Consider the following 25,339-nt stretch of genomic DNA (forward strand, 5'->3'; position numbering starts at 1 on the left):
CGGCTGTGCGCCAATGGATTTTCTTACTATGTGCGCATTTAACATTAGCTCGAACGGTGAAGGAAAACATCGTGAGGAAACCGGCTTGCCTTAGACCCAAAAAGTCGACAATGTGTGTCAGGCCTATTCAATTCACAAACGATCATGAAACAGATACAGAAATCTGAGGCTCAGACCTAAAAGGTTGTAGGGCCATTGATTTATTTTTATTTTTTCCTTAAAGACCATACTAAGTACAGTTAAAGTATATAATCTGAATGCTTTGAGACATTAATAAACCCCCGTCTGCGAATGTAAACGACCGATCGAGTAAATAAAATCAAAATCTGCATTTTTTCTACAGAATTAATTTGTCTACAATGTTTTAACTGAACAAAACAAGACTGTAAAAATAATAAAATTATTATACAATATTGTTATAATTATTTATTTGGAATCTATTCTCAGTTGTTCAGCCTTGTCATATGTACCTACTAACACCTTTGAGCAGCCTCTTAATGTAAAAAAAGTGTGCCGCGGTAAAAAATGGAATTCTAGAATACAACTATTTTCCATCATACCTATATTGGGACAGTATATCGCGCTCACAAAAAATCCTGAAACCCTGTAAAGTCATAGTTTAACTAACAGTCCGGCCACTCACTGCCATGGCATGCCATGCCATGCCATTGGTGGTGGACCCATGCCGTTCCATAATTTTCTTTAAATACTCCAAATACCAAGTCTTAACAAAAATAACACTTTAGCCAACCTAACAAATGTCTTATATCTCGTAAGTATTTATTACAGTATTCAAGCAATTGGAATAAAAACCTTGGCGATTTAAAAGAGTACCGGAGAGTTTATTGCCAGTTCTACTTTACTTACGCCTTTAATTTGAGTGTTGCCATTAATCGGTGTCATATAAACAGGTATCAGGTAGGTAGGTACAGGTACGTATCGCATTTATCATAACAATAATTAAGGATCCAGTGCAGGGAGTAAGACACGCCATTGATGGTTAGTATTAGTCTTATAAATTTTTGTAATCCTTTTACTATACGACAGCCCAGTTAGCGCATTTTACAGCTTCCGATTACACAGACCCACACAGAAAATATAAATTAGGAACCATTTTTTTACGTTCATAAATGTACATCAAATTACGTATATGACTAATGATATTTTTAACATAATACCAAATTCGAATAGCCAATAGCCGCCTGCTAGAGGTTGATTTATTTTCCTATAGAACGCAGTATGAACGGTAAGCCAATCCTAATCAAAATGTTATGAAATCCCGGCGTATTTCCTTTCTTATTGCTTATTCCATCCGATACCTGAATCAAAAGATATAATCCAATTACTACAAACCATACAGAAGGCATATAACTTATTTGTTATATTGATCTCCTATTCGGCTTCGATTGGACCGACCTTTTGTATATATTTACGTAATTTATTTAAAAAAATATTATTTCAGAGTATGTCTATGTAGCATTTATTAGGATAAGATTGCCTATATTTATACCTGTTTTAATAGATATAACGCTCCAATCCTGGGTAATACATGTAAACATGGAGATAGGATATTACAAAAAAAATACTAAACTTTTCTTTTTGTTTGAATTTTTAGCTGGCTAAAAGTTCATGAAAAATTAACAAGTTTTCTTGGTGTTATTACTGTTGCTATTAATATATTATATAACACCTAGTAGCTTCAGCGTCGGACTCTCATCCCTGATGTCGTAGATTCGATCCCCGGCGCGCACCAATGGACTTTCACAAAAAGTCGACAGCGCGCGTTAAGCACAGGAGGTAGATCACCTACTTGCCTATTAGATTGACGAATAATCATGGAACAGATATAGAAATCTGAGGCTGAGTTATTTTATTTTTTAAATTCTATATGTATGTATTAATATATAATTTGGTAAAATCAGACAAAACTAAAAAAAAACGTCTCAGTGAAAAATCTTAATTATTTATTTAACCTAAATAATATTACAACGGCATCGTAAAATTGTTCTTTCTATCTGACCCTTGAAAAGCTAACAAAGGGTCGAAACTTTTAATAAGCAAGATTTATGGTAAGAGTTTGAAAGCAAATTATTGCACGCTTAGCTCAGTTTAGTTTTGACGATTACTGGAGCTTCGTCTTAGAATCTGATGGCATACATAATATAACACTGTAATAATATAACCGTAAAAGTACCTTTCAAAAAGCACGCAATACTTTTTTTATCATTTCTTTATTTATTTTTGACTTTTAATTCCAGTCCTTCCATGATATAACTAAATATTAACTATAGACACATGTGGTTGGCAATTATGGCTTTGTGGTTAACGTACGTCAAAGTTTCAGTACCTTATGAACGTTAGAACAATTTGAAAAAAATCTGTAATGAAGCAGAAGACAACTACGCAAACAGCAGCATATATCATCAAGAATACATTCTCCGACGATCAGGCGAAACAAGAAAATCTAATACGTTCAAGGCAACTATGACTTTAAAACAGGCATAATTGTTTCTTAATACACACGCATTCTCATTTGTAATATATATTATAAATATAATGTAAGCGAAGATGAAGGTAATAGCTAGAATGAACCAGTGGCGCTACAACCTTTTTATGTCTGGGCATAACATTTGCCTTTATATGTTTCATGATTTGTCAATCGAATAGGCAAGTGCGAGATCACCCTCCTGTGTCTAACACACGCCGTCGACGTTTTGGGTCTAAGGCAAGCCAGTTGCTTTACCGTTCGAGCGAATGTTATATGCGCACATAAAACATAAGGCCCTGGTGCACGGAGAACGAACCTACTACTACACGCTGAAGTCACTTCACCAACACTTAACGCTTAAATAAATCCACGCTTAAAACGTTTACAAAATAACAAATTGCTTGCTTGATTAAAAAGGTTTCATAATTAAAAATTACTCGTCTTAACTTTACTATCGCTTTTACGACAACACATTTTGCGATCGACATAAAATTAATATCAAGTACCGTAATACTAAACTTTGATGGGAAGTCACGGAGCACCCTTAAGTGAAATGTCTTAGATTATAAACATGACAACAATTGTTTCAAAGATTAAACCCTCGTTACTATGGGTAAACAGAGTTTAGCATCTGTTTTACTAAGAATTAAGTAATAAGGAATTTGAGAGATTAACTGCTTGGTAACTAAAAATTTAACCTAATGTATAGTATATGTTTTTTTATTATAAAGAAGAATATGAGAAGAGCAGTGTTGGCCTAGTGGCTTCAGCGTGCGACTGTCATCCCTGAGATTCGACTACCGGTTTTGTACCAATGGACTTTCTTTCTATACTCTGTATCAAGCGGTGAAGGAAAACATTGTGAAGAAACCGGCTTGCCTTAGACCCAAAAAGTCAGCTGCGTGTGTCAGGTTTGACCACCTACCTGCCTATTATATTGACAAATGATTATGAAACCGATACAAATACAGGCCCAGACCTAAAAAAGTTATAGCAGTAGTAAACGTAATTTAATATAATAAAAAAAAACTGAAATTGATGTGACGGTGTATCACAAATTGGTCACAGCTTCTCCGTCCATCAAATCGTCGAATTTTATTACAATAATAGTATAATACTTATAAATTAACTACTAGATTCAATTACTAATTTCTTAAAATTTAATTTACACACATACTAAAGAGTTTGGTATAAGCTTATCTAAGAAATTCCAACGAATTAGAAAAACTTTCTTAACTCTATGTATAACATGTCGCTACAACTGATATAACATAGAATAAATTCATACAGCATTCTGCAATCTTTGTAGTCTGCCGTCTTTATGTATATACTACGACTACGATGCCGTCATATACTGTAACGCGATACCGAAGATACACCGACCGCTAAGGATACATATACAATCTTCGATCTTAACCTCAGGGGCCATTGGGCTGGTCAGTCAGTGGGCACACCAGTCAGGCATCTTCCGTTTAGGTTGGAGAAACTATTCACAATACTTCCTTCATAAAACCATAACAATTGCTTTAATTTTAGTCTGCGACATCAGTCTTTGACCTTACAGAGAAACTTTATAGTAGCTGGCACCAGCGAGTATCGATTATTTGATTCAAGGACAACCCAATAGAAACATTACAAATTTTATTATTATATTCAATTTACAAAATCACCTAGCCACGAGCAATTTACTTAGATTATAGTAATTTTTAATTTAGGCATATAAAATTAATTAAAAACAGATTTAAAACGCATTGACATAAATAATAATTATAACTTACTTTATTAAACACAACTATGTTGGCAAAATAATAATAGCCAGTGTTTTTTTTTATATTCTCGAATAGTTCATACGAAGTTTAACAAGATTTTCACATGGAATGGGTACGTCATAAACAACAATTCTAATTGGGTCACATCGCATCGCTTTTGGGACCGAATGGCACCGAGTGAATGGAATTTACGTTTAATTTAACCTATTGAAAATATTAGATTTACTGTATATATTACTAATAAATATTATTAATATAAAGGTCACAGAGTAAAGAAAGTCCCCACTTGAACGAGGCCGACAATCTTAAAGAAGTTAGATTTGGAGAAAAATGGTTAAGATGGAGCCAGTTGGAGGAAGCCTATATTATTTTTTACCAGATTGAAGGTATGTATTATTATAAACTTATTAAATTTTACATTTTTTTTCTCCGACGTTTCGCGTGCTTTACAGCGTGCGTGGTCACGGTGACTGAACACAAAAGGTGTTGAATGTCAAAAAGTATCACAGCTGTAGAGAAAGTTGTGTTATCTGTATTTATTTCCCCGGAGTTGATATCGACTATCGTTTCTGCAAAAACCCGTCATCTTTTAGTCAATATCAACTCCTATACTCTTTCCTTGCGTTGAATGCCTTGGCGAAGCAAGATCTCATCTTAAGGGTGTGTGGAGGGCTGATGTGTTTTAGTGGATAGGGTCTCGCTAAGCCGGGTGGGTTGGCTTTGAGTCTCGACCCAGCCCCACAGGTCAAGCTCAACATCTATGGCGCGGGCATGCGTAAGCGCATTATCAACTTATTAAAATAATATGGCCTTTGAAAGAGTTCTTTGAAAAAAATGAAATTATTTTTTTATACAATCTGAAGTGTGATCTTTAGTAAAAATGTATATATATTATTATTAAGATACGCAGAAGTGTAAGATCCTAGAAAATGAAGGCGAAGAGAGTCCTGTCTTATATTTCAATCCACAATTGATTAAGATACGTGCTTCATACATTCATCAATTACAAAGACGCCTAAATTTCAATTATTATTATTTTTGTATTCATATAGGTAAACATGTACACTTATGAATGTCAGAAAAGAAGTTAAATTAATTTACATTTACTATCGGTTTGCAAGTCAAGGCCGTAGAGTGAGCAAGAAACTCTCCGCCACTCTTTTTAATCACTAAGTTTTGAGTCATACAATTTTTTATCTGTAGCAAATCAATCCCAAGGATTTGGATCATTTAAATATTCGTCAAATGTTTTTTTTTATTTATTGATTAATTTACGTTTAACGAGAGCTTTGAATTTGTGTAGTATTGTCTAATTTCGCTTGGGAGTTTGTTGTAAAAACGAATGCAATTTCCATATAAGGAGTGGTTTATCTTCTGGAGCCTGGTTGTTCGTACGCTTAAATTAGTTTTGTTTTGAATATTATACAAAGTGAAAGTCAACTCCCTTGGGGAAGCACAACAAATACCCCGAAAAGCCCGCTTCTGCAGCACGAATATGGATTCAAGCTCAGCAGCAGAAACCCACAGTAGAATACCATACGTAATAACGCCGTGAAAGTAGCTATGATACACAATTTTAGCCTTATCAGTACTCTGTCGTATTTTCTTTACCCACTGGAGTTTACTATTGTTATGCCTATAAATATAGTTTTGTCAACAAAGTTTAGTTCATTGTCCATAAATTTTAGGTTACCAATATATCGCTTTACGCTAGTAGTTGTAAATCTAATACATTCAGAAAACAATACCATCTCATGAACTCTGTTAACAAATAATGGGTGATCGTTGATGTAAATCGAAGAAAGGTCCGAAGTTCGAGCCTTGGGGGACGCCAATTGACACCTGTGAAGCCGGAGAGGTGCCTCTATTGATTTCATTGACATGACATTGTTTAAGAAGGAAACTATGTTTTATGTGAAATTCATATTGTATACCAAAAGATAAATTATTTTTCTATCGTCATGTTATATCCATCAGAACATTGATTACGCAAGTGAGGTTTTTAAAAACTTTTTATAATTATTTTATTTTGATTTATTATTAACATATCAATAGCGTTATAATAATTACTAAATTTATACAGTAATTAATATACAATAATCAGGCATTTAAATACATTTCATTTAAGTGATATAAACGGATAAAAAGGATTAAAAATGAATGAAAATGAAAATAAACTTAACTTTTTATTTTATTTATTCTAGTACTTTTATTTGATATTTAGTAATAACAAAAATAATTAAATATTTATAAATAGAATATTAAAGCAAATTTAAAAAGTTTGGTCTCTGTGGCTGTGTACATTTTGTGTAAACGCTGGCCATATTTCATGGCTGTGTTGCGATACTTATTCGTTGAGTGACGAAAGCACCAGGTCTGGGGTCACTGGTACTATTTACCAGACGCCATCATTGTCATATGACATTACACGCAGTTACCAACTAGCGTATACTAGTTTTTTTATTTGCTCCTAATTCTTATTGTGTTCTTTGCTGTTGCATGCTAGTATATTTAAAACTATATTATAGAATATTTAACCTAATATGTCATGTGTAAACACGAAGTTTTATAAACTTATACATAGATACAGTTATTTACGACATTAGATAATGGACATACTAAATCAACAACATGCTGAGTCCGACCTAAAGTCCAATCCTTATCGCTAGTATGAGAAAATCGTATAAAGCAATTCATGCGATTTGTCAAACTTTAGCGTATATTAGCCATCATCAGCCAACATAACTTGAACTCTACAAAAATATAAACATACAGAGCAGAGGAACGAGAAAAGGGTCATAATAAATCGGTTAACGCGACAGATTGAGGATATCATCTCATGCATAATTCAAAAACGAGTTTGAATCGCGATACTGTGCCGATGCATTTCGTAGCTCCCACATGAAAGATTGCAGTGAATAAATGAATATTTGTCTATCGCACTGTTGTTTGCGCAAACTTTATGATCTCAACGCCAAAGTTTAGTTAGGAACTGCCGATGTTGTAAAATATATGCGAACTTTGTCTAGCGCATGAATTGAAATTTCAAAAAAGCGATGTTGTAAAAAGTGTTTATTTTGATTCCAAATTGTAAATTTCTCTTAATTTTTTTTAGTTTTTAAACATGGCTATTATTATCGTATTTTTATGTACTTTAATTATATATTATATACCCAATTAGTTAAAGAATATTATACCATATCAAGGGCCGCGTGTTGTGCCAAGTCCGCTACCACCTCCTTCAATTAATTATAATGGGTAAAATCTAGGGTAGAATAAAAAAAATATGGTTTCGCAAAGGGAGTGGCCGGTATTGCGACTGCGGAAGAGTTGCTGCATCTGGCACAGGACAAGGCCCGTTTCATGACCACCAACCAAGTATTGGAGAGGCACCAGAAGAAGTACCACTTAATAACATGATTAATAGCAGATGCATAATCCATAAATGTCTGAATATTTTCCGCTGATCACTTACAGGCGTTCCACTTACACTTCACCCAGTGCAGTGTTTTGTCGTTAAAGCGCCTTTGGCCAGTTATGTATGTGCGTGAAGTAACTTCCAGTTAATTTACAGAATGAATTAAAATTGCTACGTAACTGCAAGACAAAAAACATACACATTTATTGATTATGTACTCCTACAGATAAATTAAAGTTTATATAATAAAAAAACAATTATAGTAAAGATGGAATAGATAATATGTACGTAATTTAGTTAACTTAGAAAGGAATAAATCAATAAAAATATTAAATACATTTTACTAAGTTATACCTAACTAGGCTGTATTTTATGATAGTGTTAATGTGAGGGTATTGTAGGTGAGGGTATTGTAGGTGAGGGTCTGTATGTGGGGGGTAGGGGGCTCATATTCCAAAATAGCGTAAACAAATCTATATAGGTGTTGATACGTAAAAGAAATGAATCTACAAATTATGATCACTATAAGGATATTGAGGATCATTAAATCCAGCAAATAGATACGTTAACACATATCTATAACTTAAGTTCTTTAGTCTAGATAATACCAACACCTAAATGAAATCGAATTTAAAATCACTTTAACAAAAAACCTCTTCGTGAAACAATGCGATACAGTGTGTGGTTCGGAACTTTTAAAAGTAAAAATCAAAGTTCCGATTTCCTTGTTAGCAACACTTCACAAAATTAACAACGGTTTTTAATTTGAGGATGGACAGCGCTCGAAGGTGATTCAAAGATTAAATAGCAGACTGGTTTTATGGCGATTCACAGAAATAGAAATGTAAGATTTTTTATAGCATGATCTTACATCCACTGAGATTATATCACATACCTTTTTTACCACTTAATAAGTAAACAACATTCTGTTAGCCACAAAAAATACATATACAATACGTATTATATATTAAGAAAAACAGCGTGCGTGGTCACCGTGACGCACGCTGAAAAGCACGCCGGAGAGTCGTAAAAATTTAAAATTATGTACATAATTATAAGTTTTTAATAATAATACATAGCTTCAATATTCAAAAAGTGTTTTACTTTATTTGTAAAAGCTATGTTAACAAAAGAAAATACTAGGTATTATATACTCCTCAATTTTTTTTATTGCTTCGGCGATTTGGTTTTTAGATTTATAGGACCGCGTACACCACAGACAACTAAACTATTGTCGTTGCTCATGACAAATTGATGTCCATTGATAGATTATTCTCACTTTTCAGCCACAGGATATAAACATTTTGCGACACATCAAACATCGAAATAAATATATATTTTTTTTACAGAATGCCACATCTGTAAAGTTATGCTTTACAGCCTGGCTTGCATCCAAAATTCACTAATGGAATTTTGACCGTCTGTGACCAAGCCTTCACTTCGCTCTAGGATACTTGAATTTAAAAATTATGCATTATTTATAATATCCTTTTAAGAAAGCTATTTATTGGCTTATGGACATTTGCCAATACGTTATTGAGAGGATATCAATAATATTCTAGCCCACACGTTGTGGTGGCAACCGGTGATCAGTAAATATGAATTTTCCAACATTGTGTTCACGTTATAGTTTAATGGCTTATAATACCTTGAGCAATGTTGCCCAAGTGGCTTCAGAATGCGACTCTCATCCATGGTAGTAGGTTCGACCCTCAGGCTGTGTACCAATGGACTTTCTTTCTATTGCATTTAACATTCGAACATTACCTTTTAGAATGACAAATGATCACGATAAATAAATCTGAAGCCTAAACAGGTAACATTCATTCTGTTGAAATTTGAATGCTAATGTCTTTAACAGAGTACTATTTTTTTTAACTACTGTCACTAGGTATCTGCTAACCTATGAACTATATTCTGAAATCTGTTCAAGAAGTATATTGTTACAGAAAGGTGATTCTACAATCGTAACAAAAGTACAAGTAATCACAGATGTGTCAATTGTATGTTTTTACCTATGACAATGTCAATCCAACTAAAAGTTGTTTCTTTTTATTTGGCTTTTGGAAATAGAGAATATAAACTTGGTAAATTAACAAACGACGATGATCTTGGAACTCCTTGTCTGATAATTGAGATAGAAAGGTATTTGCGGTTGAAATTTTATTAATTCACAAACAGTATCCTTACGTACGTAAGCATAGTGTGTGAATATGTATTTGTATAAACCAGTACGATAATCTGAAGCCAAAAATAAAACAAAAATATGAAATACATAAGATACATGAAATCGCTACTGTGAACTCACTTTGCGAACATATAAAAGATGTCTAGTGTCGGAGACTACATCCAGTAAGCGCAACGTAGTTGTTAACAGGGATCTGTGCAACAGATTGGTTCTGGTCCTTAGTATCGAAAATAATCTTGGCCTTCACCGTCTCCTGTAACCCCAAGGTACGAAGAACCCGAGTACTTGCAGCATAATTGGGTTGTTCAAGTTGGTTGTTAGTAGTAGGCTGTATTGTCCTACTATCTAACTACTTGTCCGTCTTCTAATTTATTGTACTCCACCATCCCCAAGACAAATCGTAACAAGGCTTTCTCTTCGAAAATCAAATATTGCATATTCATGTAGATAACTTTTGCAAACGTATGCATTAACGTGAAAAATGTAACTAAATTGACATTAATTGCCAGCTGTCATAGGCTGGACTAGAACTGGCAAGAAAGTCTCGGCTACTACTTTTATTCTTCATGTTTTTTTTATTAACAAGATGTTTGTAAAAAGTTTCAAGCATTACATTTAATGAAATAAATGTATGCGTATACTAGTGTACTACTAGTGTGTGCACACATTCACGTAAGAAGTTAAACTTCTTTGTAAGCTTATTTTTCGAAAAAATGATCTATATGCAACTTTACAGAGATTCGTTAAATAATGTTAAACTAGATAGAAGTTTAACAAAAGGCCTTTATTATCATAGACTTGAATACAAACATACAATGATTTAATTTTACCATATTACTTTACTACTAAGATTATTACAGAATTTCATTAATTGTAATAGAATTATTACTAGCACTGTTATCGTTATTATATTTTGTTGCTGTTAATGGCTTCGAATCATGGTAGGGACAACAAAAAGATGGCACGCAACGGAAAAATGTGATATTTTTTTTCCAACGCTGATAAAGATTTTCAGAGATTGATGTCGCTTCGGCGTTCTACCAGACAGTCGCGTAACCCATAGCCAGGATATCGTCTCCATGATTTAAATTGGATTTAAAATGGTAGTTATTTATAATTAGTATTTTTGTGCATCGATGAAACAGCATGAATTGATTTTAAAAATCTCGTTGTTATATGAACCTTAGTATAAAGAAAATGATAGTCGTTAAATTTTCAATCTTCCGAGAGCCAGACCTAATGATGGCACTCGTTATAGGACCTGCTTCAAAGCAGTCCGATAGATTGAGAAAATATTTCACAATTTTTCTTGCATAACAAATATTTACCTTGATTGCAACTTATTTTTAATCGAAGATTGCAAGCGGATTAATAACGGGTAAAACTTATTTGTTTGAATTAAATTTTACCTGCAAAAGTGGCGGGTCGCTATCGTCTCTGTAAAAAGTAAATAAAAAAAGGTTTTTTTATATAGGAGATATTAATTCAGTGAGTAGATCTCGGTCATTTTACTTTATAGACAAGGTACTGCCTTTATAGCCCGACACATATCGAACGGTTCTTAAACATACCAGTATTCAAATTCACCAAACATAGAGTTTTTATTTTATAGAACGGGGCAAACAGGAGGGGTGGGCAGGATGCTCACCTTATGTTAAGTTATACCGCTGCCCATGGACCTTCACAATAACAGGACTCGCGGGTACGTTGTCGGCGTTTTAAGAATTGGTATGCTCTTTTCTTGAAGGACCCTTAGACGAATTAATTCGAAATGCTTCACGAATTAAGTCGCAATCGTGAATATTTTCTCCAATAATATCGCTTATATATTATTAATAATTCTTTAACAATAAATTAGCTTAGACGTATCGACAACAAATATGGCAATTATTTTGTGTTGCTCTGGATTAAAACAATGCCTAAACAGCGAAGGAAAACGCTTATTTATTTATTTCGTATAACTAACATAAATAATATATCACAAAAAACCAGTTATATTTAGTATAACTGGTATATAGCCAAAGATAAGTTGAGATATATATGGTTCTAAATAAGGTCTTCTTTCGATTGCATCAGGCGTTATTCGAAGATTTAATACGAATAGTATTTCATGGATTTAAGTATTCCCATACCTACTATCTGCGAGTACATTGCGTTATCCAAGTGGTTCCAAGCGTTGAGTATAAATCTCGACATGAACGATGAAACGCAAGGGTTTTAGGGCCAGTCACCGGTTAGACTGGTCATGGATCCTTCCTTTTATTTGTTTATTAAAGTTTACTACATCAAATATAATACTAAATCTACTGCATATTTTACAAAATATTCCATCTAAATTGTATGACAATGTAAGTAAATAGAAGTGTTTTAAAAAAGGAATTAAATATTTAAAAATAACTTCCTAGACTAAATGTATTGTAACTCATATAACATTTAGACTTGCATACAACTGGCAAAATATTAAAATATTTATTTCTTCACTATCTATTGGATAACAAATTATTCAGGACTTATTCAGGGGAAACAAACTTCTCAGTTTATCTGAAAACTCAACAACGCTCGAGTGTTATAAACTTTTTATTTATTATTCAGTTGAAAGTTGTAAACTAACCTACATTGCAAGCTTTTATTTTGCTGAAGGAAAACAGGGATATAAGAAACTTTGAAAAATAACTAGCATTCGGGTCAAGCGTTTCTGTAGTTTAATTGGTCATGTTTGGAAAATTAAAAAAGGAACACTGAAAAGACTTCCTTTTTTCAAATGGATATTTAAGTTAACATCTGTGGAATCATATCTCGCAAATGGATATAAAACAATTAAGGCCTGGGAGATAGTTCTATGGAGAGTACCTCTACCGCGGCGAATAAATGGTCTACCCAATCAGATATTAGATAGCATAACGCTAACCAACATAAACAGTAAATTAAAAAACTACTTTTATATGCAATTGTTGCGCTCCTAAACAAGATTGCTATGGTTACATTAATACAAACCACAGCGATTTTCTAATAAAACATATTCTAAAATTTGAAACATATTTCAAAAATATATACACTTCCAAAATTTTATTATCAGATATATCTTGTAAAAAAATTATAATCTTCTACCTCACCTTTGTTTGTGGTTTAAATGTCCTTAAATAGATTTAGTCCGTATATTCTTGAGAAATCAATTTTGGAAAAGCTGTAGGAATTCCATTCGAATTTTGACAAAACTTTATCTTCATATAAGAAACAATTGTCGTAGCCGGAAACCATGGTACATTCCCTGGATTGTACTAAGTTATACTCAAAGGGCAAAGTTCAACATAGATATATCAAATAACTAGTGGGGAGACGACAGGGCATGTGCATTCCCCGCCTGAGGGCAGACATCCTTTGTGCAATATCTTGCACGCTTCCATTGATATTATTGACAGGTAGTTTCCCATATTACATTCGTTACAAGACAGTTTTGTTATGTCTTTAACGAAACGTCATGAATGGAAATGTTCGTTTGACCGAGCGTGGACTTACGTTAATTCTAGATACAAGCCAACTGAAGAAAAGTAAAACAATAGGACTACAAGGCTTGGTCTTAGTCATAAATATCTGTATCTATTTCGACGACAATGAACTGACCACCATGTACTAACTACTGACTATCACACACATAGAAAGAAAAGTTCCATTTTATATCAACAAGCACAAGCAATAAGTTTTCATTGTAATAATTATAATTAAGCTTTATATTGTATATGTTTAATAAATTTCATGTAAGTATACTTTTAAAAAATATTGTACGGAGATATCGTTGTTTGAATGCTATACGTGGGTAACACTGAGAAAATGTTTAGAACGGGCCAGTTTTTCAATTTTAGAACTCTTGGTAACCTAATGAAGTATATTGCATTCATTTGTTATTTGTTTTTGTGAATTGGTGGCAAATCAAACTCTTGTTAAACGTGAAAATGAAAATTTTCGATCAATGATTTATTATGACTTTCGTTGTGGGCTTACTCAACAACAAAGCTATGATAGGCTGCGATTAGCATTTCTAAATAGAGCCCCATCTTATGCCACTATTTACAATTGGTTTAACGAGTTTATGAGTGGAAATAGCAATCTCAAGGATGATCCGCGTGAGGGACGACCTTTAACAGCGACTACTGAAGATAACATCAGTGCTGTGCGACGCCTGTGTGTGATAGAGGAAGATAAGAGAGTGACCTATCAGCAGATACGGGCAAGCCTACGCGTTGGTATGAGTCAAGTTCAAAAAATATTACACGAACATTTAGGCTCAGAAAGCTTTGTACCAGATGGATTCCCCATACTTTAGCCGACGACAGAAACACCTTCGCATGGACAGGTGAATATTTGACAATGGCAGGTGTCGAGATAATGAGTCATCCGCCATACAGTCCTGACCTGGCGCCCTGTGAGTTTCATTTATACCTAAGAACTAAAGATAATATTGGAGGTATTAGCTTCACGAGACCTAAAGATGCGGTGAAAGCGTACGAAAATGCCATAGAAGAGACCCCTAAGGAAAAATGGGCCCACTGCTTTTCTCAGTGGTTCCATCGAATGCGACGATATGTAGAGAGGAACGGATATTACTTCGAAAAACAATAAAAGTATTGGCAACATTCTACATTAAGCCGTTTTTCATTTTCTAAACATTTTCAATGTTACCAATTGTAATAATACAATGATAACATTTTCACAATTTTCTGCTACAGTTTCCTATCTTTCGAGTATAAAGAGGGGTAACGGACATTAGTAGGTAAAATAATTGTACTGGATTCCATTCCAGGAGGAAAAAAACAAGATTTTTTCCAGGAATCGAATCCAGTAGAAGGGAGGTTGGAAGAATAAATCGGTAAAATGTTCCCGTTGAAATTTCGCAATATTCGTTATCACTATGTCACAAATTAAAATTACACAATACCTGAAAATCGTATCTAAAAATATGTTTCCATAAAAACTTATTTCAATTGAAAATATATCAATAGCGAACTTCAATATCGTTCACAAAGGATAGCAAAAAAAGATCAGAGGACTGCAAAAAAAATAGTGAAACTCACATGGCCTAGATTAAAAACGGGCACTTTTGTTAGCACATTGTAAAGGTTGAAAGTTTTATAAAAAACTAAACTAAAGAAGACCTATTTTTTGACATGTCAGACAGATTTGGACATTAGTCCAACCAATATGAGTTTAGAAAGGTGAAGATCATGTTATAATAAAAATCATGTCTTAGTATTATCTTTTGTTAACATGGCTTTTACACATTGAAAGAAAACCCTTTTTACCGGAATGAAGCTATGTATAATATATATAATCTATAATATCGAATTATAAACTTATAATTATTTTACATAATTTTAAATTTTTCCGACGTTTCGCGTGCTTTACAGCATGGTCACGGTGACCACGCACGCTAATAATACATAGCTTCAAATCGGTAAAAAAGTGTTTTCTTTCAATCATATTTTCAACTAAATTTGATCTTTTCTAAAAGAAGTAAAAGCCCTTAAGGATATGCGTTAAAAAATAGGTTTTCGCTTGTAATTTAATTTTTTTAAATAGTTCAGATACTACTCTACAATATAATTGGAAATTACGCGACACATTTTTCCAGGTTTTTATACAAATCAGAAAGACTTTACTTGATGCAGCTACACAACTGCTACACTACTTGTGCGAACTTAGGACAGGATTAATATTTAGTCTAACAACCAATAAACCAATCCAATAAGCCAAAATTACGTAAAACCCCTGACGCGGACTAAATTAGAATACATTGTGATCCGAGGAAAATCTGCAATGAATAAAATAACAGTTATTTCGGTTTGGGACGATTTAATCTCATTTCGGTATTACGAAATTTCTTGTATGATAGACCATAATTTGCATAGGACGATCAAAGTCTTGTAAGAGTCTAATATATAGAATGTAACTGGTAACATTTCTATTTTCGTGTTAGCTATCCGATAGATTCATGTCTCAAGCAGCATTGAATGTTTTGTCTTTATTACTTTCGTGGAAATTTACGTAAGAAATAATGAAATTAAAATTCTAATTTTTGGTTTATATTACAATGCCTGTGCCTTCCGCGTTAGTTCAGTCATGGTGGGATCTTTTATAATCATGCAAATTAAATAAGTATCAATGTAGTGTAGGTAATGTGTGTAAGTAGCAATGTGTATGTAGTCAAAAGTAAATTTCTTACTAGTTATACAATTTCTTCCGGAGAATAATAGATATTGCGATTAAGGAATCGTATTTGGAAGCCTGTGTTGTTAATGAAAATATTTATCCAGAACTAATAAATGTAAACATTAATCACATGTAGTTCTAACAATGAAAGACATCACATTACCACACCATTAGCCGTTCTCCATCGGAGTAATTACGGCATTAATATATTATACCCAGTAGACCCTTACAATACTGAAGAATGGATTCCCGAAAATTAGGGTCTTATAGAATCTTGCCCTTGCGAAGCTGAACAATAGTAAGTCGAGCACACGTGTGATTTAGTTTCGGAAACCTTATTTAATTCCATTAAAATATACGGCCTCCATGTCATGCTTTTGTATTTTGGGTCGAAATTGGAAAATCTCAGGAAATGTTCGGATTGGTTCGACTTTAATACACAGAGGAAAATTAACAATTTGTTTCTGCTACTACAATACGTACACAGGAAAACGGTTGAAACTACTTACATTAATATAATTTGTTTATTTCGTAATCCTATAGTTAACAAAGCATATGTATAAAACCAAACAATGAAACTAAAAATATAGCCAAAGATGGAATACGATATTTACAAAGAGGTTTAAACATTTACAATAGGGAAAACACAATAGAAATGATTCAATACATTTCACTAAGTAATACCTTATTTGGCTGTGATGGTGTAAAAGTGGGGTATATACCTGAAGGTGTGTATTTGGGGTATACTCATGATGCAGGTGATTTTGCGCTATGGATATTCTTAATAATCACTTTAACCATAATCCGCGATAGCTTAAAAAATCGTGTCTTAAATATTGGTCGTTGTATGTCCGGGCTGCGCGATACAAAACTGATTTTTTTGCATAGTGTTGATGTGAGGAACATGAAACAGAACTCATTATTATAAGAATTTCGTAGGAAATTATAATTGTAAGAATACATATAAACAAATTAGTATATAAATATATGTTATAACATAATTTAGAACTCATGATTCATGTGTGTGTGTGTTTAATCGCTTTTATGTTTTTTTCATTCCGATTAATGTATACTATATCTTATGAAGCGCTTCTTGCGCTCACCTTATTTTATTTTCAACGGAAAGAATCGCTTGAAAGCGACATCGGAAAGCCCTTCTTATTATAATTTGCTAGATGGGCAACGAAGAGTTCAATAAAATAGTAACTAATGATATGAGCATGTGTTCATTCTTACGGAGCCGAGTGAGCAATATCCATTATCGGTGAGTCGTATATTGAACTAAACAATCGTCCAGTGTTAATCTGTGAAAATATAATGTTTCTCCGTCAATTTCTAGCAGCAATGTTTCATTTATTTATTATTTATAAGACCTATATTAAAGAATATATATAAAATAGGTTAGTTAATATTTCTTAATGAGTAAAAGTTGTGTTAGTTAAGTTGAAAGATTTTAAGTTTTTTTAGCGGCCTAGTATTGGTCAAAAGCCTCCTCCATATTTTTCGCTTTCTTTTTTCTCAGATTTTTCTCAATGCATTGTTCAGATCTAATCTTGTTTTGATAGTCTTAGGTTGAAAGTGCATATTTTTTAATTATTATGCTATTAAACGTGGACCTTTCTTATTTTTATTATTGTCCTGTTCTTCGTTATTTATATGTAATGGAGGGTGGTCGGGGACCAGCCGGATTGTGGAGTATTTTGTTAACGTGGTAATGTGTACGGTATTTTCTTTGTTTTCCGGTACGCTGTGTTTAGTTTTCTTTTTTTGTTCAATGCTTCATTTTCTGTATACTATTAAATACGTCATCGGTATGAATCTCTATAAATTCAAAATACCTTTTAGTTTTGTATTACAACAGACAACATATACACATCATTGATATTAAAACTGCAATTGTACATTCTCGTTAGTCGTAATCCTTTTCGATAGCGTAAAAACAAAATATTTGTGTTTCATTTCGCGAGTTAACCATGTTTTTAATCCTTTACCCTGTCGGCTGTTATCGAGTGCGATTGCGACGGTTGATACGGACGGGATTATATTTATCCCCTTGATATTATTTGTATAATATTCAAATGAGTTTATTTACAAGGTTTAAATTTATATAAAGATCGTATATATCTATAAGCTATTGTGTTACTATTTTAATTAATATATTGTAATATTTCAAGACACGTTCAGGCTTAAGACATTAAGACAATCGCTTTATAGTACAATATCAAATAGTGAACAGAGCCCAGTGTTAACAAAGACGTTGCGCCTACTGAATGTTGTCTACGATACAAACGACATTGGTAATATTGTATATATTATGTTTTTACTAAACTACATTTTATTTCAGTTTCGACATCATCCTATTGGCTTAGGATAGTGTATGTATTTTTACGAATAAATAACTAAGTTTAGACTATGAGTCCATCTCACTGGTACTAACCCAGTTTATGAAATGCCTAAATTTTCATATGCGATCACCCGCCTAGTTTGGAACTCATGTTTTTATCATGTATTTTTTATATAACAGAAGACAAACGGGCTGGAAGCTCACCTGTGATACCGCCATGGACACCTACATTGCCAGAAGGCTCGCAAATGCGTTGTTTTGAGAATTGGTACGCTCTTTTCTTAAAGGACCCTAAGTCGAATTGGTTTGGAATTATTCAGTAGGCAGTTGGTGTGTGATGAATATATATAATCTGCCTTCAGTCAGTCCTTACAGCTCCCAAATAAAAGGTAGTAACATATTTTGGTAAGTATAATCGAATTTATATCAATTCAAATTTTCCGATCAAGTTGGTAGATAGCCGCGGTCGCTCGCAAATAAGACATGTTTGCAATTTTGTTGCTCCACTACAAAATGCTTCATCGCATTCCATTTTCGTATATAAATACGTAATAAACATAAGTTTAAAAATATTCTATAGTTTGGTTTACCGGAAATAAGTAAAGAGAGCATTTTTATATTATTTATTAAGTTATCACACTCCTCCTATCCTTGAATCTTTGATCCTACCCGTAGGTCTCCGTCTGTTACCTTAGGTATCATGGTGCATATATCACAGCCACTTAACATAATAAGCCGTTTAACTAGCGGCCTGAAAGATGTTCAGCCAGTTTATCAAATAGTTAGGCAAATCACTGAGCGATATCGTTTCATTACATGCCTAGCCTGTTGTCTGTTAATTTCATTTAAATTCCACTTTCTGGTACTATCAAACTCGAAACGAAACTCTTCAAGCAGTCAATATGGCGTCGGCAAACCACAACTTTGATGTTGTCCAAAGTTTTATGAAAAACAACAGTACAATGGAAGAGTGTAATGACAATAATAATGTGAATTTGACTTAAGCAGTTTAATTTTAAAAGAAATATATTTTATGTCATATGTTCCATATTTTTTATTTCTGCCAAATAAGGACTCTATCGCACGAATGTCCCAAACTTAAGCCAGCCAGTTTATTAAATGTTGTAACAAACGCTACGGCTGATTATCATTCAGGCCGTTAGTTAAACAGCGCCGTTTAATTAAAAGGCCATGCTGTTAATTGAACGGCTAATTAAGCTAGTTGGCTGCGACACATACATCCCGTACTTTTTCACATATCCACTATTTATGTGTTTATGTATTACGTTACGCAATTTTTGGAGATTGAATGCTGCCTAATTTCAATAAAATTTATGTAGAAAAATATTAGTCGTCATTGTGTACATTAAAAACTTTATATTAAGTAAAAACATTTATTTTTATATATTTTATTACTTATTTTACGACTTAATAATTATAATTTGGTTCCGGGGGATGGTGCGGGAAGGACGGATGACCAAACGGCGGAGGTCCACGCGGGGGGAACTGCGGTCTGAATTGAGGTGGAGGGGGCCTCCATGGGGGCGGAGGTCTGGCCCCCGGTGGCGGTGGTGGGCCAAAGCCAGGGGGTCCGAACGGTGGAGGGGGGAAGTGATGGAATGGGGGCGGTGGTGGTGGCGGACCTGGTGGTGGAGGTGGGCCTGGCGGGGGCATCGAAGTTGGGGGCGGTGGGGGAGCAGACATCGGTAACGGGGGTGGGGGTCTGGCGTTCATTGGCGGCCCTGGTGGCGGCATTGGGGAAGGCGTTGGAGGCGGAGGTGGCGCCATCATCATTGGTCCCAAAATTGTTGGAGGTGCGTCCGCGAATAACTGATGAGGTCGGTCTGCGTGGGACAAGGGATTTTGCGCCGCCAGCAACCTGAAATAAAAATAGGGTTCAATCAAAATATTATCTATACAAGTAAAAAAGGCAACACATTATCAAAACGAATTTTTAATTAAATTAAAATTAATGTTAGAAATATAAAAAAAATATATAAAGGTTCTAATGTGGTTCGAGCGTGCGACTCTGATCCCTGAGGTCGTTGGTTCGATCCCCGGCTGTGCACCAATGGATTTTCTTTCTCTATGTGCGCATTTAACATCAGCTCGGACGGTGAGGAAACCGGCTTGCCTTAGCCCCAAAAAGCCGACGGCGTGCATCAGGCACAGAAGGCTGATCACCTACATGCCTATTCAATTTACAAATTATCATTAAACAGATACAAAAAACTGATACCCAGACCTAAGGTTGTAGCGCCTTTTTTTTAAATTTTTTTAATGTTTATATACAACAAGTAAATATTAAAAAAAACAACCTTTCAGCAGCTGATCCGTGCCTTTCTCCCTTAACATCCTTCTTAAATGCATATGAGACTGATATTGGCCGATTACAGAGATACTGATTGTTCATTGCCTCTATTGCTGCATCTGATGCTTCGAATGACGCAAAGTTTATAAATGCAAACGCCTTCGAGTTACCCGTTTCTGGATCTCGCATAACCTGATAGAAAAACAAATGTTTTATCATAGAGATAATAAATGTTTTGATATAGAAACAAACCATCCGAGTAAGGCCAGATTGCCCCAGATAGTCGTAGACTATGAGAGGGAAATCTGGACTGTATGGTGACATGGTAAATATACTGTGTGTGTGTGTGGTTTTATTGCAGTAATGTGTTAATAATAAATGTAATGGGTTAATTTGTGACTGCAATGCCTTAAGGCTAACGTATTAATATATTATTTAGTAAAATATTGTGAGTAACACAGTAATAACCATTTATGGTCTCTTGATTACATCATAAAGAAATTATAATATTACTATCAGACATGACAGACATCCTGCATGATATTACAAGCTACAAGTATAATAAACATTAGTACTAAAGTACCAACTGCAGCGCTATCTGCTGAGCTCATTTGTGAATCTAAACCATCCAGGGTGCCACCCAAACAAATACAAAAAAATCCAGCCGTTTAAGAGCAGTTCATAGAAGAATAATGTATATATATAGTATGATAAAGTCTGCTCAGAAGTTATGAAAGATAAGCATGTACATATTATATAGTACTGGTATAATTTTTTCTTATTGAGATCTCACACACACAATTAAACCATTATTTTTTGGATGATCGAAGGCCAAATTCTTTTTATATGTTTAAACATGTTTATGGGTTTTATTATTTTTGCAACATAATTTATATAAGGTTGGAAAGCATGACTCCTGAAGGCTTTTAATAAAAAAATATTTAAGTAGACCTACTTGTAATTTTAAGGCCTAAAGAGATATAAGATATAACTAAGGTCTTGAATAATGCCAGTAACTGTAATTTTTCCTAATTCAATATAAGTTAAGTATGCAGTTTAAACGTCTTACTATTTTCTTGGGTGGTTTGCCTTGTTATACATACAATGAAACATAGCTATCCATTTAACAATGATACTATATAATGTCAGAAAATATGCAATCTGTTCAGACTTCAAATATAAACAGTATATATATTGCCATATCAGCCCAGGGGCTTAACAGGCAACAAGGTTGGTTTTGTTTACAAAACCCTGTTTTACATTAATACTTTTCTTTTGCAAAATAGCAAAGTTGCTTTGGCATTTTGATCCCTTGTGTTACTCACCTTTGGTGTTTGCAGAATTACTCCAAATGCAGAGAATGTATCATACAAAAGTTTTTCATCAACTTCAGGATCCAGGTTGCCAATGAACACATTTGCACCCACATCAAGATTCTTTTGATGAGCTGATGCTTTATTAACCCTCACCGGCTTTCCATATAGTTTGATCATATTCATCACCTGGAATTTCATCATTGAAGAATAATGATCCTAATCCTAATCCATCCTAATATCAATTATCTCAAGACTTAAAAGTCAGAAACTTAATTTATTACTTGTAATGTGCTCTTAAAATAGTGACCCTAATATTGAATATTTTTTTTGCATATTTATATTGTAAAAATTATCACTTCACTGCCTTAAAAATTTACTAGGTATGTACTATTGTAGGTATTATTAAATACTTTTTATTGGTGCAGACCATAAATGTATTGTATGTAATTTAGTGCTTGTTTGATTTGCTTACTTATAAGCTGATAACTATACAAGATTTATAATAACCAACCAATAAAACATTACAAATTTTATTTTGTGTCAACAAAACTAACAACAAACAACAGACATTCTTATTCATACCTATGAGAAGTTATAAGCAAAAAGATCCTACAACAATACTACATTCGTGTTTAAAATTAAGCAAATTAATTGGTATTTGACAATATTTTTTTCATAAAATTTATAGAAAATTTTAGTCAAATAATCCTAGAGAATAAAATAGATCTTGAAAGAGTAATTTTCAAACCAATAGTTTCTGATTAAAATTATTAAGCAACACATTCTTCAACTCTCTTTAGAATATAGCATATGTACATATACTAACTTTTATTGCATAATCAGCATCTTCTTCACCCATAAACTCCACAAAACCATAACCTTGGTGTGTTTGTGTCACTCGATCTTTTGGCATATGAACATTAACTAAAACCAAAAGAAATTAAACATGGAATTATTATTAAATAAAGATCAATAGTATTGGAGACTATATATAAATTAATATGTTTTAACTTATTAATAACATCTTTTTACATTACACCATTACTTCAATTTGACAGAAAAAGACAAAAAAAGTACTTTAATTGTAAAGTGCAATTTAGTGATTTGATTGACCCTTTTTCATAAGAAAAGGGGGTAAATCTCTTTATGTGCCTAAACTAATAATCCATAACAATAGAAATTTACTGTGACAGAGATAAGCAAATTTTAAATGATTAGAAAAGAAAAAATTATTTCCTGATTTATGAATTAAAATATACATACCCACAGGTCCAGATTGTACAAACAACTCCCATAGTAAACTCTCACTAACTCTGTCGTCAAGGCCACCCACATAGATAGTAGCATCTGAAATATTTTCAAATAATAGTATTAGTTACATTAAACATTGTAACATAAATGTAACTGATAAAACAAACAAATAATTATAACTTGAGTGATATTTTCAATAAATGTATATTAGGATTTAAAAGTAGCACTCAATACAAAGTAATTATAGCATTAAATAACATAAAATTTAGGCAAATGTTACTTTGAGGATTTCTGAAAACATTGAAATGCTAACTTAAAGCATATACCATAACCTCCAACTCGGTACGATACCTTGATTCCTTTCAGCAATAGGTCCGGCAGCCATAGTGATTAAATAAAGATTTACTCAATATTTTACACATATAACATTTTATTTTATATAACTAGGAAATGTTACTATTTACAGCAATAGTAGAGTTCTATTGTTGTACTTTTACTGGTACGAGGTACTAAACGAAAATAACAGAATTCCTGGTCCTAATACGTCAAAAATCAAGACTCATAACAAGTAGGCGACGCCAAACCACAGGTAATATTACAAAAACAGATTACAAAACTATTAGACATGAAGCGTCTGTATCGCGTTGAAAGCGAGATTATGTGACGAACAACGCGTAATTTAATAATCAAAAAATTCTTTATTTGTTCAGATATATGTACAATACAATTCAGATAGAGGCCTCCCTAGTAAGTCAGAGACCTGTGACAGGGAAGCTTCGCTCTTCTTTAAATTTACAAAGTTTAATCAACCAACACAATTGGTTTAAAAAAGAAAAATAAATAAACAAATATATGAATATATTATGATGACTATGTAATGTGTTTGTGAAAGACGAAACAAATGTGTGCGCGTGTTGCATGAAAAGATGGATTAAGGAAAAAATTATATTAGATGATTTAACAATGCTTCTGTTTTGTTGTAGTTAAGTGTACCGAGCCAATGGTTTAAAGTTATTTTACATTTATGGTATGTAATATTATGAAAGCTAAGGGTTTTATTTAAACTATTATAGAGATAAGCTGAGCGATTGTTGTATTGCTTACGTGCAAAGATTGTCTTGCAAATTGTGTAGCTTATTATATTATGTTGGGTCCTTTTTTGAGGTGTGTCTGTTTTATGTGGAGAGGTTGCGTGTCTCCTAAGGACACAACGGAGAATATAGAGCTGGCGTTTGGTCAGTAGTCTGCAAGACTTGTACAACTCTTCAGTTGGAAAACTTTTATTTTTTAGTAACATTATTTTTATAATTGCTCTCTGAGCTCTTTCAAGTGCTAGAACTTTGGTTTTCGCACAACCACCCCACACTGTGATACAGTAGGTGATAACAGATTGAACTAATGTTTTATGCACGGTATATATGATGTTTGGTTCCGCTACATGACGTAGATTTCAAAAAATCCAGCTTAACCTACGTATCCCTTTTATTACTGCATCAACATGGGCGTGCCAGTTTAGATTTTGGTCAATAATCACACCTAAGTATTTAATCTATTTCACCCTAAGCAGCGTGTCACAGCCGCAGTCTTCACTACAATTGCAATTCAGTTTGTGTAATTTTATGTTAAGATTGGAGGGGGGTTGGCTCTTATCACGTATAGCAAAAGTTATGAAGTTAGTTTTAGATGGATTAATAGTTAGCTGAGTGCTGGTTAAGTGCGCGTTAAGTTTGTGAAGATCCGCTTCAGCGTTTTTGTAAGTTTCCTCCCATGTACCCCCATAAAAAGTTAGTGCCATGTCATCAGCATAACAAGTGATGATACCTTTATTGATTTTGGTATTTCACATTTCATTGACATATATCAAGAACAGCGTTGGCCCTAAAACCGAACCGAACCGAACCGAACTTTATAACGGCTAGGATAGCATCTTCAGTACTACAATTTGACCGAAAACCAAATTGTGTTGGTGAGAGGAGATTGTATTTATTAAGGTAGGATATTATTCTTGAGTTAATAGTTTTTTCTAGGATTTTGGATATAGCTGTTAAGA

General features: G+C 33.5%; 1 protein-coding gene across 1 annotated transcript; it reads right to left on the reverse strand.

The window, feature by feature from the left end:
• Positions 1–19,819: 19,819 nt before the first annotated feature.
• LOC123709687 (splicing factor 3B subunit 4) lies at positions 19,820–23,825 on the reverse strand. The gene is made up of 6 exons (XM_045661182.1): positions 23,641–23,825; positions 23,302–23,385; positions 22,865–22,962; positions 22,048–22,224; positions 20,730–20,914; positions 19,820–20,290 (listed from the first exon to the last, which is right to left on the reverse strand). The coding sequence occupies exons 1-6, from the start codon at positions 23,672–23,674 to the stop codon at positions 19,840–19,842; spliced, it is 1,029 nt and encodes a 342-aa protein (XP_045517138.1). The 5' UTR covers positions 23,675–23,825; the 3' UTR covers positions 19,820–19,839.
• Positions 23,826–25,339: the final 1,514 nt, after the last annotated feature.

The sequence above is a fragment of the Pieris brassicae genome, chromosome 5 (genome assembly GCF_905147105.1).
Source record: "Pieris brassicae chromosome 5, ilPieBrab1.1, whole genome shotgun sequence".
NCBI lineage: Eukaryota > Metazoa > Arthropoda > Insecta > Lepidoptera > Pieridae > Pieris > Pieris brassicae.

Excerpts from the sequence above, each read along its gene's own strand:
- LOC123709687 (XM_045661182.1), bottom strand. The coding sequence starts at position 23,674 with ATGGCTGCCGGACCTATTGCTGAAAGGAATCAAG. Across the intron at positions 22,963-23,301 it reads TGTACAATCTGGACCTGTGG|TTAATGTTCATATGCCAAAA; the intron begins GTATGTATATTT and ends TTTTGGTTTTAG. Across the intron at positions 22,225-22,864 it reads ATGCTGATTATGCAATAAAA|GTGATGAATATGATCAAACT; the intron begins GTTAGTATATGT and ends ATGAAATTCCAG.